At 43.9% G+C, this 16,754-nt stretch overlaps 1 protein-coding gene across 1 annotated transcript; it reads right to left on the bottom strand.

The window, feature by feature from the left end:
* Positions 1-4,484: 4,484 nt before the first annotated feature.
* On the bottom strand, positions 4,485-6,869 carry LOC119338411 (photosystem II stability/assembly factor HCF136, chloroplastic-like). Its single transcript, XM_037610721.1, has 8 exons — positions 6,528-6,869; positions 6,186-6,421; positions 5,912-6,042; positions 5,527-5,659; positions 5,306-5,428; positions 5,106-5,180; positions 4,894-5,009; positions 4,485-4,770 (listed from the first exon to the last, which is right to left on the bottom strand). Exons 1-8 carry the CDS (start codon positions 6,811-6,813, stop codon positions 4,704-4,706), a joined length of 1,167 nt encoding a protein of 388 aa, XP_037466618.1. The 5' UTR covers positions 6,814-6,869; the 3' UTR covers positions 4,485-4,703.
* Between the last annotated feature and the right edge of the window lie 9,885 nt (positions 6,870-16,754).

Here is a 16,754-nt window from a genome sequence, read left to right as displayed (position 1 = left end):
ACGGTTCTCTCGAGCGCTACAAAACTCGATGGGTGGTTTGTGGTTTTCGGCAGCGCGCGGGCATGGACTTCACTGACACCTTCGCCCCGGTTGTGAAACCAGGCACAATCCGCACCGTCCTCCAGCTGGCGGTCTCGCGCGTCTGGCATGTGCATCAGTTGGACGTTTCCAATGCCTTCTTGCACGGCCATCTCGCCGAGCAGGTGTCATGTGAGCAGCTGATGTCGCTTGAAGCTACGTCGATATTTCCCTCAAAGAGGAAGGGATGCTGCAGCACAGCGGCGGTAGGTATTTCCCTCAGATATGAAACCAAGGTTATCAAACCAGTAGGAGAACCAAGCAACACAACGTAAACAGCCCCTGCATACAAATAACAACACCTTGCAACCCGACATGTTGAAGGGGTTGTCAATCCCTTTCGGGGTACGGCGCCTCAAGATAGGCAAAAGGATGTGAGGTAAATTTGTAGTAGATTGATAGATCGAACGCCAAATAAAATAAATAAGAATAAATTGCAGCAAGGTATTTTTGTATTTTTGGTTTAATAGATCTGAAAATAAATGCAAGGAAAAAGTAGATCGCAAGGCAAATATATGGGAAAGAAGACCCGGGGGCCGTAGGTTTCACTATTGGCTTCTCTCGAGAAAGATAGCAAACGGTGGGTAAACAAATTACTGTTGGGAAATTGATAGAACTTCAAATAATTATGACGATATTCAGGAAATGATCATTACATAGGCATCACGTCCAAGATTAGTAGACCGACTCCTGCCTGCATCTACTACTATTACTCCACACATCGACCGCTATCCAGCATGCATCTACTGTATTAAGTTCATGAAAAAACGGAGTAATGCAATAAGAACGATGACATGATGTAGACAAGATCCGTTTATCTATTGCGTAGATATAGATCCCATCTTTTTATACTTAGTAGCAACGATATATACGTGTCGTTTCCCTTTCTGTCACTGGGATCAAGCACTCTAAGATCGAACCCACTACAAAGCACCTCTTCCCATTGCAAGATAAATAGATCAAATTGGCCAAACAAAACCCAAATATCGAATAAGAAATTCAAGGCTATAAGAGATCATGCATATAAGAGATGAAAGAAACTCAAATAACTTTCATGGATATAGAAAGATATAACTGTCATAAATTCGAAGTTCATCGGATCCCAACAAACACATCGCAAAAAGAGTTACATCATATCGATCTCCAAGAGACCATTGTATTGAGAATTCAACGAGAGAAAGCTATCGAGCTACTAACTACGGACCCGAAGGTCTATAAAGAACTACTGACGCATCATCGGAGAGGCACCAATGGAAGTGGTGAACCCCTCCGTGATGGTGTCTAGATTAGATCTGGTGGTTCTGGACTCTGCGGCGGCTGGATGAATATTTCGTCGACTGTTCCAGGGTTTCTGGATTATTGGGGTATTTATAGAGCAAAGAGGCGGTTCGGGGGGCACCCGAGGTGGGCACAACCCACCAGATTGCGCCTGGGCCTCCCGGTGCGCCCTGGTGGGTTGTCCCCTCCTTGGGACTCCCCCCAGGTGTAACTAGGGCCCAACTTCTTCCTTTTTGGTCCATAAAAAATCATCGTAAAGTTTCGTGGCATTTGGCTCCGTATGATATTGATTTCCTGCAATGTAAAAAACATGCAGAAAACAGCAACTGGCACTTGACACTATGTCAATAGGTTAGTACTAAAAAATGATATAAAATGACTATAAATGATTATAAAACATCCAAGATTGATGATAAACAACATTGAAAAATTAAAAAATTTAGATACGTTGGAGACGTATCAGTAGCCTACTGGCTTCGACGCTTAGCACCCCGACTTCATGTGCTTTCTCTCCCGCTCTCTTTATGGGTTGAAGTAGGTGCCTCGGGCTTGGTACCAACGTATCGCAGCCTTCCTGCCGTCTCTGGGCTTTCGGTCCACTCGCTCCAATGCCTCACTCTTCGTGTATCATCAGGGAGCTGACACTGCATATCTGCTGCTCTACATCGACGACATCATCCTCACGGCGTCCGTTCCCGATCTCCTTCAGCGGCTGACTGCTGGTCTTCGTGATGAGTTCAACCTCAAGGACTTGGAGCCCCTGCACTACTTTCTTGGCATCGAGGTGATCCGCCGGGCCGATGGTTTCTTTCTGCATCAGCAGAAATACGCCTACGAGCTCTTGGAGCGTGCCGGTATGCTTAACTGCAAGCCGGCGCCCACCCTCATCGACACGAAGGCGAAGGTCTCTGCTCTGGAGGGGTCTCTCGCGTTCGATGGAGCCTTTTATCGCTATATCGTCGGTGCTTTATAGTACTTGACGCTGAGTCGACCCGACCTGCGGTACGCTGTTCAGCAGGTGTGCCTTCATATGCACGCCCCGCGTGACTCTCACTGGACCTTGGTGAAGTGTATTCTCCGTTACATACGCGGCACCATATCCTTGGGACTCACCCTGACGGCCTCCGCCTCCACCGACCTTGTGGCCTACTCGGATGCCGACTGGGCTGCCTGCCCCGACATGCGACGCTCTATGTCAGGCTACTGCGTCTACCTTGGGCCCTCGTTGATCTCTTGGTCATGGAAGCGGCAGCCCACGGTCTCCCGCTCCAGCGCCGAGTCAAAGTATCGCGCCATGGCCAATGCCATGGCCGAGTGCTCTTGGTTACGTCAGCTGCTCCAGGAGTTGCTTTGTGATGTTCACAAGGCCACTCTTGTATACTGCGATAACGTCAGCGCGGTCTACCTCTCCGCCAACCCGGTGCACCATCTACGGACGAAGCATATTGAGCTTGATATTCACTTCATGCGCGAGCAAGTTGCCCTTAGACGTGTTCGAGTTCTCCACATGCCGACGACGCAACAGTTTGCTGATGCGATGACTAAGAGATTGCCTACTCCCGTCTTCGAGGAGTTTCGATCCAGTCTATATGTCTCCGGTGACGCTTCGACCGCGGGGGTGTTGAGTATGTATTTTGTATTGCACGTGTATTGGAGTTGTGGCCCACCTCCTAGTCTTGTATAGTTAAGGTAGAGGCCTTCCTTTGTATTATATATGCGTGCACCAGCACCCCATTAATACATTGTATTGCAAATCATGTCTACAGATCTTAGTCCTTGGCTCACAAAGTCCGGTAAAAATCAAACACCATCGTTCGTTGTAGCACCCAAACTTGACAGGCTTGGGTTTAGTACTACTCCTGATTTGCAGTGGTAGTTGAAAAAAATCAGGATAGGGTTAACCTTTTTGTGATGGATCTGCCTTTATGCACCTTTGGTTCCTAAACTTTGTTACTGCTGCGGTGCAGACTCTGTGACTTTGCATGCACATTGCTGTTAATGCCGGGTTGGATTTTGTTCCGTTGACACTCCCTGAACTGAACTGAACCCGTTACAAAACCGCTTTGGTACGAAGAAAATAGAAATGCAAGTAGTTTTTCGACGCCATCATCACCAAAATTTAGCAAATTTATAACTTGCTTCTTTTTCCTGTGTTGCGAGATTAAAAGAAAAAAGAAACAAGCAATCAAGAAATCTCGTGCTGCCTCGGTACTGAATATATTGATGGTTTATTTCGATATAATAACATGTGTTCACCAAACGGGCGTTGCATCTGCAGACACAAGACGTTTTATTTCTGCTGTGTAGCAGAAGTCCTTCGGCCATCTTTCCATGGATAGTTGCAACTATGGTGATTCTTCAGAGCTTTCTTCTTCAGCATCAGGCATACTGACAGACGACGGGCAGAAATGATGACAGACGACGGTTCCAACGGCTCACTGACAGGCGGGGCCTGCAGCCAAGCCGACTCAATACAGATACTCTATGTACAGGAAAACAATAGTGACTGCATTCTTGCACTTTCCAAACAGCGGCTCTATATGACCAAACCGAATAAAGCGGACAAGCGGGTTAACCAAGTTAACATGTATTTTACTCCGTATACATTGTGATATACTACAATTATACATGATGAATTAGCAGCAGATGCCACATCAGAAAGAAAAAAAAGAGAGGGGGTGATGCAACTGCAATGTCGTCTGATGACTCCGTAATCCCGTCCGTCATGTGATCGTCGCTCTGAGCAACAAGGATTGAGGTGGGAGAAGATCATGTCCAACCAAGCCAAGCTTCCTCTTCCATTTCCCTCTCAACTCAGCTCATATAGTCATATGGATGACATAACAGATCACAGATGGAGCTTGCAGCAGCAGAGGGGTCATGCAAATAGAACTACTATTGCAACATGGATCTGCTCATTACCCTCATCGGTGGCGATCAAAGCACCTGGACATTGCCACATGTTTTCATGTGCATGACAGATGACAGGAGATATATATATATATATATATATATCCAGACCACAGCCTGGTTTCATGTTTTGCGTCAGGGAAGTACGTACTGGCAGTCTTGATGGACGCAGTTCTTTTGCACCTCACGAAATTCATCGCATATATATCAGCATCAGATACATACATAAATGCATGTGCTCACGTCGTACTGTACTGTATGCCTTTGAATGTTTGAAACAATCGTCGGTCAAATAACAGTAATAGACAGATAAGATTTACACTCTCTTGCAGAAGACAGAACGTCGGGACAATCAGCAGCCTTTCACATGTGCGTCTATATATGGATCATTCTTACATACAAAAAGGGTTTAGATAGCCGTGGTTTTTTCCGCCACTTCAGCCAACATATCGGAGCAAGACGCCGTCGTTCCCGAGCACGAACCCTTGGTTGTCACCAATGAACCTGCAGCATCCATCACACCCATTGTAAAATGTTGGCAGAGTTTCAGACTAGAGACAGAGTTCAGACCCTGAACAAGTAAAAGAATGATATCTCCTGCGGAATTCAGGCGATCCGAGTGCTTACTTTACGGAGTAGAGGTTGCCGGGGATGTTATCGGCGGCCCTGTCGCGCACCCAGGTCTTGCCGCCGTTGGTTGTTTTCAGCAGCACGCCGCTACCACCGGCAGCCCATGCCTCATCCTTTAAAACAGAACCACAGATCAGCTAGTTGTTGTTCAATCTTACTTTGTACTAGTATCATGTAAACAGAGTACAGTTTGTTTCAGTAAGTGTTACCTTTGAGCGGTAGCCCACGTCCAGAATTCCAAACCCCCGGCTTTGCACCGACGCTTCCTCAAAGTCCTCAACTATCTGGAAATGCAAATGGAACCCAGTTAGAGAGAATCGATGGGCGCGTAAAGGCAGAATAAAAGAACTACGTCATGCTGTATTTGTCTTGCCAAACTCATCAGGCAGAAAAGAGCAATAGCACTCACCCCTGTTCCTTTACTGAGGAAGAGTCCACCGCCACGCACGAGGAGCCAGAGACCACCATCTGCTCTCCATCCCATGTTCTGTATTCGCCGTGCCACAGCCCTGTTGTGTGGTTGCCAATATAGCTGCGATTGCAGGTGTGCATAGATACTTCAGAACAAAACCCCGGCCAGACAATTCACCCAAATTGACACTGCAAAGTAGTGGCTTAATATCATCGAACCTGCCCAGGCTCCCATGTCAAGAAGAAGTTGCCGCGGCTGGAGACAGCGACGTAGCTGCCGTCAGGTGAGCGGTTCACCGTGTTGAAAGTGCCGGTGTAGTAACTCGCACCGCTAATGCCGCTTGAAACTGTTCTGCACCACAGAGAAAAACGGCGGAGCAAACCATGTTATGCCTTGATGATCACCTAGCCACGCACGGCAGGAATTAGCACCAACAGAAATGCAACATAATGTTCAGTCAGATAATAATTTCCCTATCATTTTCATCAGAGCAACATGGTCTGTGCACAACTAGGTACTGAATATTAAGACATTGTAATTTGTAAGCAAACATAACCACTTCAACTGAACCTTCACATTGTTTGGCAAGTTTTGTTCCCCTACCTGTTGAGAGTAGCCGAGACGGTCTCCTGCACGGCGGCCTTCCAGTTGTAGCCGCGGTTGGAGGTCACGTAGATGGCTCCCTCGTCGGTCACCATCTCCGCGCTCTGCTCGCCGGTAGCCTGGATGTATACCTGCCACATAATCAACCGTCAGTCATGTCCCTACCTCTGTTCTTCCCTCATTGTAGTTGGTATATGCAATTGTAGTGCAAAAATGAGTGTTGAAAATGCAGTCAAGACTCAAGAGGGGAATGAATTCATCAGTTAGTTACTACCATGTCCCCTGGGAGCTGGGCGCTGAGCGGGATCCTCTCCCAGCTGTCGCCGGCGTCCTTGGTGTGCAGCAGGATGGCCGGCTTGCCGACGATCCACCCCTCCTTGCCGCTGAAGCTGACGGAGTTGAACCGGTAGTTGAAGTCCTCGTCCTCCGCCGACGGGATGGAGCGCGGGAACCAGGTGCGGCCGCCGTCCTTGGTCTCCAGGATCGTCTGCCTCGTCCCCAGGAGGAACCCTACGACGGAGCAGAGGATTGTCGATCGGCATGGCGTTTCTTTGGCCACTCAATCCATGGCGTGAACAGGAACAGAGAGAAATTTGGTGGATGTTCTTTTTTGTACCGTGGGAAGGGTCGTCGGGGACGAAGGCGATGTCGAGCAGGACGACGCCGGGGTCGATGGGGAGGCCGACGCGCTCCCACTCGGACAGGTCCTCGGCGCGCGCCGCGGGGAGCCGGGGCAGCAGCAGCGGCGCGGCGGCGGCGGCCACGGCCGCGGTGGCGGTGTCGGCAATGAGGCCGCGGCGGGACGTGGTGGCGGAGTCGGCCTGGCACGCGCGGGGGGCGAGGAGGCGGCCCCGGCGGCGGGTGGGGAGGAGGAGGTGGAGCGCGGCGGTGGCGGTGGCCATGGCGGGAACGGCGAGAAGGTGTGCTGGTGCTGTCTGTGGCTGGGCCTTCCGCGCGCCTGCTGCCCCTTATCCAACCTCTCTTCACCACGAGCTGCTGCATGCGTCTACGTGGCCAAACCATATGCTTTCTCCCACTTATGCTAAAGTATTTATTTAGGACGTAGATAACTGCCACACGTGTGGCAGGAAAGGAGACGCACAACACGTTTTTAATGCAAATAGATTGTCACGTCATCACATGCATGCATACGAGAATCTTTTTGGATTTTCAGTTTTTAAAATGTTTTATCTCTTAAATGAAAAATCCGATTGAAGATCCGTTTTCACCCTTAAATCCCTCGCGACGAGATCTTCAAAATTAGATCTCATATCGATATATTTCGGCGAATTTTTTTTGTTAAAAGTTGCCATGTCTATTGCATATGAATTGCCATGATATTTACACTGAAGTTGCCATGATATGTTTCAACTATTTTCTATTACATTTAAAAATAAAATTTAACATATTATAAAACGGAGAATTAAGAAACTAGATTTGCTATGCACCATAAACTAAAATTGCCATGATACATGCACTTACAATTGCCATGGTTCAATAAAAAAATATTTTCATGGTCGAAGTACTGGAATTGCCATCATCAAAAAACTAAAATTGCCATGATCTACAAACTAAAATTGCCACATGACAACTTTAGTTTAAGCACTATGGCAACTATAGTATAAACATCATGGCAACTTCTAGGCAAAAAAAAATCGTCGGAACATATCAACATGGGGTCTAGTTTTGAAGATTTCGTCGAAACGGATTTAATGGTGAAAACAGATTTTTAGTTCGCTTTTTTATTTAGGAGATAAAATATTTTTAAGCCGAAAACCAAAAAGATTTCCGCTGATGTCATCTATTCATATGTGGCAAAATGAGTGGTGATGGAGACGTGTGGGCGATCTGCAAACGCCCACACGTCACGTGTGGGCGTTAGTTTTTCCGTTTATTTATCCTCTGCCCAGACGCCATCTACACTGACATGTGAGCCCAGTTTCCTCTTCTCTTTCGGCTCTGCAAAAAAAATTCGTTTAAAAAGCTTTAGGCCCTCTTTTGGTATACAGAAATTTCATAGAAATTTTTTTAACACAGTACAGACGCAAACGCTCATACATATGAGCATACACTCTGAGATTACAAAGTCGTTGTAGGCGCCTCGTCGTCGACGGGAACGTCTCCTCCCACTAAAAGTGCATAGCCGGAAATCGAAATAATGCAAGCACCAGGACTTGAACTCTGATGGGTTAGGGATACCACTCTCTCTCTAACCATCCAACCACAGGTTGGTTTGTGAAATTTCATAGGAATTTTAATGGATAGGAATTTTCTAGGAAAAATTTCTTCAAACCCTTCGGTCTATAGGATTGAATTCCTATTTCTATGTAGGATAGGAAGTAATCCTTCACATTTCAAAGAAAAAACTACTCCCTCCATCCCAAATTACTTGTCTAGATACATCCATTTCCGTGACAAATAATTCCGGATGAAGGAAGTATTAACCACAACCTGAATTGGTGGCACATATTTCCAACCAACGCCAGCACTATGTTTTTAAATAGTGATGGTGTTGGCATATTTGGTACTCCCTCCTTCCTAAAATTCTTGTCTTAGATTAGTCTAGATAAGTATGTATCTAATACTAAAATGTGACTTGATACATCCGTATCTACAAATCTAAGACAAGAATTTTGGGACGGAGGGAGTACATCATAGCTATGGCCTTAGTACTGATAACCCACAAGTATAGGGGATCGCAACAGTTTTTGAGGTTAGAGTATTCAACCCAAATTTATTGATTCGACACAAGGGGAGGCAAAGAATATTCTCAAGTATTAGCAGCCGAGTTGTCAATTCAACCACACCTGGAAACTTAGTATCTGCAGCAAAGTGTTTAGCAGCAAAGTAATATGATAGTGGTGGTAATGGTAAAAAAAGTAAAGACAGCAAAAGTAATGTTTTTCGTATTTTGTAGTGATTGTAACAGTAGCAACGGAAAAGTAAATAAGAGAGAACCAGTATATGGAAAACTCGTAGGCACCGGATTAGCGATGGATAATTATGTCGGATGTGGTTCGTCATATAACAGTCATAACATAGGGTGACATAGAACTAGCTCTAGTTCATCAATGTAATGTAGGCATGTATTCCGTATATAGTCATACGTGCTTATGGAAAAGAACTTGCATGACATCTTTTGTCCTACCCTCCCGTGGCAGCGGGGTCCTATTGGAAACTAAGGGATATTAAGCCCTCCTTTTAATAGAGAACCGGAACAAAGCATTAGCACATAGTGAATATATGAACTCCTCAAACTACGGTCATCACCGGGAGTGGTCCCGATTATTGTCACTTCGGGGTTGCCGGATCATAACACATAGTAGGTGACTATAGACTCGCAAGATAGGATCAAGAACACACATATATTTATGAAAACATAATAGGTTCAGATCTGAAATCATGGCACTCGGGTCCTAGTGACAAGCATTAAGCATAGCAAAGTCATAGCAACATCAATCTCAGAACATAATGGATACTAGGGATCAAACCCTAACAAAACTAACTCGATTACATGATAAATCTCATCCAACCCATCACCGTCCAGCAAGCCTACGATGCAATTACTCACGCACGGCGGTGAGCATCATGAAATTGGTGATGGAGGATGGTTGATGATGACGACGACGACGAATCCCCCTCTCCGGAGCCCCGAACAGACTCCAGATCAGCCCTCCCGAGAGAAATTAAGGCTTGGCGGCGGCTCCGTATCGTAAAACGTGATGATTTCTTCTCTCTGATTTTTTCTCCCTGAAAGTCAATATATGGAGTTGGAGTTGGCGTCGGAGGGCCACCAGGGGGCCCACGAGGTAGGGGGGCGCGCCCCCCACCCTCATGGAGAGGGTGTGGGCCCCCTGGTCTTCATGTTTTGCGAGGATTTTTTATTGTTTTTTCTAAGGTGTTCCGTGGAGTTTCAGGACATTCCGAGAACTTTTATTTTCTGCTCATAAAACAACACCATGGCAATTCTGCTGAAAACAGCGTCAGTCCGGGTTAGTTCCATTCAAATCATACAAGTTAGAGTCCAAAACAAGGGCAAAAGTGTTTGGAAAAGTAGATACGACGGAGACTTATCAACTCCCCCAAGCTTAGACCCTTGCTTGTCCTCAAGCAATTCAGTTGACAAACTGAAAGAGAAAAAGAAAAACTTTTACAAACTCTGTTTGCTCTTGTTGTTGTAAACATGAAAAGCCAGCATTCAAGTTTCAGCAATTATTATGAACTAACCATACTCACAATAACACGTAGGTCTCATAATTACTCATATCAATAGCATAATCAGCTAGCGAGCCATAATAATAAAACTTGGATGACAACACTCTCTCAAAATAATCATAACATGATATAACAAAATGGTATCTCGCTAGCCCTTTCTGAGACCGCAAAACATAAATGCAGAGCACCTTTAAAGATCAAGGACTGACTAAACATTGTAATTCATGGTAAAAGAGATCCAGTCAAGTCATACCCAATATAAACCAATAATAAAAAATGCAGACGACAGTGTCCTCTCCAGCGGGTGCTTTTAACAAGAAGGATGATGACTCAATATAAAAGTAAATAGATAGGCCCTTCGCAGAGGGAAGCAGGGATTTGTAGAGGTGCCAGAGCTCGGTTTTGAAATGGAGATAAATTATATTTTGAGCGGCATACTTTCATTGTCAACATAACAACTAAAAGACGACGATATCTTCCATGCTAAACAGATTATAGGCGGTTCCCAAACAGAATGGTAAAGTTTATACTCCCCTTCCTCCACAAGCATCAGTCCATGGCTTGCTCGAAACAACGAGTGCCTCCAACATTCAAAGGCTTTCAAGGGGGGCTTTGTTTGCAGTTATTTTGATTTAGTTTGCACGAAGCATGGGACTGGACATCTCGGATACCAGCCATTTTCTCGTGAATGAGGAGCGGACTCCACTCCTCTTGAGAATAACCCGCCTAACACGGAAGATAAGGGCAGCTCTAGTTGACATGTGAGCTATTCGAGCATGCAAAACAGAATGTTTATTTCAAGGTTTAGAGTTTGGCACATACAAATTTACTTGGAACGGCAGGTAAATACCGCATATAGGAAGGTATAGTGGACTCATATGGAATAACTTTGGGGTTTAAGGAGTTTGGATGCACAAGCAGTATTCCCGCTTAGTACAGGTGGAGGCTAGCAAAAGACTGGGAAGCGACCAACTGAGAGAGCGACAACATTCGTAAACATGCATTGAAATTAATTTACACCGAATACAAGCATGAGTAGGATATAATCCACCATGAACATAAATATCATGAAGGCTATGTTGATTTGATTCAACTTCATGTGTGAACATGTGCCAAGTCGAGTCACTCAATACATTTAAAGGAGGATACCATCCCATCATACCACATCATAATCGTTCTAATAGCATGTCGGCACGCAAGGTAAACCATTATAACTCATAGCTAATCAAGCATGACATAAGCAACTATAATCTCTAAATGTCATTGCAAATATGTTTACTTCATCATAGCTGAATCAGGAACGATGAATCATCATATTTACAAAAACAAGAGAGGTCGAGTTCATACCAGCTTTTCTCATCCCAATAAGTCCATCATATATCATCATTATTTCCTTTCACTTGCACGACCGAACGGTGTGTATAATAATAAGAGTGCACGTGCATTGGAGTAAGCTGGAATCTGCAAGCATTCAACTCAAGAGAGAAGACAAGTAATATGGGCTCTAAGTTTAAATAATCAATCATTCATATAAGAGCCACTAAGCATTTTCAACTTTGATAAACATCACCCTGAAACTATTACTTTGCCTGCTCCTTCTTTGTTTAACTTGTCTGCAAAACCTCACATCGTTCCGTGGTCGGTTGTTCAAGCCTATCGGAATCCTGCACCAGCCCCGGAACCGGAGCCACAAGATGAGCCTCCACGACTATCTGTTTATTCTTGGGATCTAGAGGAGGTTGCCAGCCAGTGGCAGCCGGAGCCTTCTTCGTCGCAGTATGACCCCAGCTTCACCTACGGGTATCCGCCAGGCTATCCCTGGCAATAGACCAACTTAGGCCAAAAGCCTAAGCTTGGGGGAGTACGTATTTCCCACCGACATTACATTCATGTTCACACACACACACACACTCATTGCTAGATGTCGGTGCTCATACTTTTTCACTGTAATATCCATGCTAGTTTACATTTCTTTTTCCTGCTTTCTTCTTGTGTGTTTGATGAACCTTAAGAAAAACAAAAAAAATTAGTTAGTTTACTTTCCATGCTTGTAGTAGAATTAAAAAGAAAACCCAAAAATATTTCCCGTTCTTCTTTTGCTTGTTGGGAGCTTTCCCGTGTAAATAATTTTTATTTCTTTTCTTTTCTTTGGGGGTCGAGAAGACTATATTGAAAATGTTTAGTGGCTCTTATATGCATGATTGTTTATTTAACTTAGAGCCCATATTACTTGTCTTCTCTTGAGTTGAATGCTTGCAGATTCCAGCTTAGTCCAATACACGTGCACTCTTATTATTATACACACCGTTCGGTCGTGCAAGTGAAAGGCAATAATGATGATATATGATGGACTTATTGGGATGAGAAAAGCTGGTCTGAACTCAACCTCTCTTGTTTTTGTAAATATGATGATTCGTCGTTCCTGATTCAGCTATTATGAAGTAAACATATTTGCAATGACATTTAGAGATTATAGTTGCTTGTGCGATGCTTGATTAGCTATGAGTTATAATGGTTTACCTTGTGTGCCAACATGCTATTAGAATGATTATGATGTGGTATGATGGGATGGTATCCTCCTTTAAATGAATTGAGTGACTCGACTTGCCACATGTTCACGCATGTAGTTGAATCCAATCAACATAGCCTTCATGATATTTATGTTCATGGTGGATTATATCCTACTCATGCTTGTGTTCGGTGTAAATTAGTTTTAATGCATGTTTACGACTGTTGTCGCTCTCTCAGTTGGTCGCTTCCCAGTCTTTTGCTAGCCTTCACCTGTACTAAGCGGGAATACTGCTTGTGCATCCAAACTCCTTAAACCCCAAAGTTATTCCACATGAGTCCACAATACCTTCCTATATGCGGTATTTACCTGCCGTTCCAAGTAAATTTGTATGTGCCAAACTCTAAACCTTCAAATAAACATTCTGTTTTGCATGCTCGATTAGCTCATATGTCAACTAGAGCTGCCCTTATCTTCCGTGTTAGGCGGGTTATTCTAAAGAGGAGTGGACTCTGCTCCTCATTCACGAGAAAATGGCTGGTATCCGGGATGCCCAGTCCCATGCTTTATGCAAACTAAATCAAAATAACTGCAAACAAAACTCCCCCTGGGACCCGTTGAATGTTGGAGGCACTCGTTGTTTCGAGCAAGCCATGGATTGATGCTTGTGGAGGAAGGGGAGTATAAACTTTGCCATTCTGTTTGGGAACCGCCTATAATCTGTTTAGCATGGAAGATATCATCGTCTTTTAGTTGTTATGTTGACAATGAAAGTATGCCGCTCAAAATATAATTTATCTCTATTTCAAAACTGAGCTCTAGCACCTCTACAAATCCCTGCTTCCCTCTGCGAAGGGCCTATCTATTTACTTTTATGTTGAGTCATCACCCTTCTTATTAAAAGCACCCGCTGGAGAGCACACTGTCGTTTGCATTCATTATTATTGGTTTATATTGGGTATGACTTGACTGGATCTCTTTTACCATGAATTACAATATTTAGTCAGTCCTTGATCTTTAAAGGTGCTTTACATTTATGTTTTAAGGTCTCAGAAAGGGCTAGCGGGATACCATTTTGTTATATCATGTTATGATTGTTTTGAGAAAGTGTTGTCATCCGAGTTTTATTATTATGGCTCGCTAGCTGATTATGCTATTGATATGAGTAATTGTGAGACCTACGTGTTATTTTGAGTATCGTTAGTTCATAATAATTGCTGAAACTTGAATGCTGGCTTTTCATGTTTACAACAACAAGAGCAAACAGAGTTTGTAATTTTTTTCTTTTTCTCTTTCAGTTTGTCAACTGAATTGCTTTCAGACAAGCAAGGGTTTAAGCTTGGGGGAGTTGATACGTCTCTGTCGTATCTACTTTTCCAAACACTTTCGCCCTTGTTTTGGACTCTAACTTGTATGATTTGAATGGAACTAACCCAGACTGACGCTGTTTTCAGCAGAATTGCCATGGTGTTGTTTTTTGTGCAGAAAATAAAAGTTCTCGGAATGACCTGAAACTCCACGGAACACCTTAGAAAAAATAAAGAAAAATCATCGCCAAATATGAAGGCTAGGGGGCCCACACCCTGTCCACGAGGGTGGGGGCGCGCCCCCCCTGGGTGCACCCCCTACCTCATGGGCCCCCTGGTGGCCCTCCGACGCCAACTCCAACTCCATATAGTGGCTTTCGGGAAGAAAAAATGAAACAGAAGAAATAATCACGTTTTACGATACGGAGCCGCCGCCAAGCCCTAATCTCTCTCGGGAGGGCTGATCTGGAGTCCGTTCAGGGCTCCGGAGAGGGGGATTCGTCGCCGTCGTCATCATCAACCATCCTCCATCACCAATTTCATGATGCTCACCGCCGTGCGTGAGTAATTGCATCATATGCTTGCTGGACGGTGATGGGTTGAATGAGATTTATCATGTAATCGAGTTAGTTTTGTTAGGGTTTGATCCCTAGTATCCATTATGTTCTGAGATTGATGTTGCTATGACTTTGCTATGCTTAATGCTTGTCACTAGGGCCCGAGTGCCATGATTTCAGATCTGAACCTATTATGTTTTCATGAATATATGTGTGTTCTTGATCCTATCTTGCAAGTCTATAGTCACCTACTATGTGTTATGATCCGGCAACCTCGAAGTGACAATAATCGGGACCACTCCCGGTGATGACCATAGTTTGAGGAGTTCATGTATTCACTATGTGCTAATGCTTTGTTCCGGTTCTCTATTAAAAGGAGGCCTTAATATCCCTTAGTTTCCAATAGGACCCCGCTGCCACGGGGGGTAGGACAAAAGATGTCATGCAAGTTCTTTTCCATTAGCACATATGACTATATATGGAATACATGCCTACATTACATTGATGAACTGGAGCTAGTTCTGTGTCACCCTATGTTATAACTGTTACATGACGAACCACATCCGGCATAATTATCCATCACTAATCCGGTTCCTACGAGTTTTCCATATACTGGTTCTCGCTTATTTACTTTTCCGTTGCTACTGTTACAATCACTACAAAATACCAAAAACATTACTTTTACTTACTTTACTTTTGTTACCGTTACCACCACGATCATATTACTTTGATACTAAACACTTTGCTGCAGATACTAAGTTTCCAGGTGTGGTTGAATTGACAACTCAGCTGCTAATACTTGAGAATATTCTTTGGCTCCCCTTGTGTCAAATCAATAAATTTGGGTTGAATACTCTACCCTCGAAAACTGTTGCGATCCCCTATACTTGTGGGTTATCAGGTACGTCGGTGGACTGAAGGGGCGGCCACGAGGCAGGGGGGGCGCGCCCCAGGGGGGTGGGCACGCCCCCCACCCTCGTGAGCACCTCCCTTCTTTCTTGACGTGCACTCCAAGTCCATCGGGTGGGTTTCCTTCCAAAAATAACTTCTCCAGTTGATTTCGTTCCGTTTTGACTTTGTCTGATATTCCTTTTCCTCGAAACACTGAAATAGGCATAAAACAACAAATCTGGGTTGGGCCTCCGGTTAATAGGTTTGTCCCAAAAATAATATAAAAGTGGATAATAAAGACCAATATTGCCTAAAATAGTAGATAATATAGCATGGAGCAAGCAAAAATTATAGATACGTTGGAGACGTATCACCTGTCAGCCCTCCAGTGCCCATCTTCTGCTATATGAAGTCTTCTACCCTGAAAAAAATCATAAGCAAGCTTACGGGACGAAACTCTGCCACCATTAGGCGGAACCTTGGTGGAACCAATCTAGGGCTCCGGCGGAGCTGTTCTGCCGGGGAAACTTCCCTCCGGGAGGGGGAAATCATCACCATCGTCATCACCAACGATCCTCTCATCTTACACGAACCGGGACTAAAGGCCGTCCATGTGGCCGCTGTTTGGAGCTCCACCTTTAGTACTGGTTGGTAACACCAACCGAGACTAAAGGTATTTTTACGAATTTTTTTTTGAATTTTTTTTTAATTTTTTTTCGATTTTCAATTTTGTGAATTATTTTCCAATTTAATCTCTAATCAACCCTCATCAGTGCTCAATTTAACCTCTAATCTAACTTTCGGGTTCTATTCCCCCTCGTTTCCAAGTGTGCACTTGTTGTTTTCCTGACAATAGTAAGATGTCAATCCTATTAACCTTCAGGAGTTTAGCTTGAGGATGAAGTCACACGTTTCACTGTTTCAGTTTGAAACTATTATTCAAAAAAAACAATAATTATTTAGTAACACTAATATTTCTTCAATAAGTAGTTTGACCATAGTTTGACCACAATTTGACCAGATATGACCAAAATTCAAAAAATTGAAATTATTATTTAGTAACACTAATATTCTTGAATAATTATGTAGTGACACTAATATTTCTTGAATAAGTTGTTTGACCAGATTTGACCATAGTTTGACCAGATTTGACCAAAATTCTAAAAAACTGTAATAATTATTTAGTAACACTAATATTATTGAAAAATTATTCGTATGCAAAAGTTATAGCCGTTTTACATTTTCCCTACACTTTTTGCAAAGCATGTCCAAATTTAAGTTTTTAAATTTTCCTAACTAGTACATGTAGTAACATAACTACATCTGGAAGGATTTTAATTTTTGAAGTTTTTATCATTTTCTTT

This window comes from Triticum dicoccoides, chromosome 7B, assembly GCF_002162155.2.
Source record: "Triticum dicoccoides isolate Atlit2015 ecotype Zavitan chromosome 7B, WEW_v2.0, whole genome shotgun sequence".
In the NCBI taxonomy this organism is placed as follows: domain Eukaryota; kingdom Viridiplantae; phylum Streptophyta; class Magnoliopsida; order Poales; family Poaceae; genus Triticum; species Triticum dicoccoides.
This window is presented reverse-complemented; position numbering and strand designations above follow the sequence as displayed.

Bases quoted from the DNA above. Each gene is read 5' to 3' on its own strand.
- LOC119338411 (XM_037610721.1), bottom strand. From the start codon at position 6,813: ATGGCCACCGCCACCGCCGCGCTCCACCTCCTCCTCCCCACCCGCCGC. The intron at 5,010-5,105 runs GTAACACTTACT...TCTGTTTTAAAG, and splicing joins ACGTGGGCTACCGCTCAAAG to GATGAGGCATGGGCTGCCGG. The intron at 4,771-4,893 runs GTAAGCACTCGG...TGGATGCTGCAG, and splicing joins GGCAACCTCTACTCCGTAAA to GTTCATTGGTGACAACCAAG.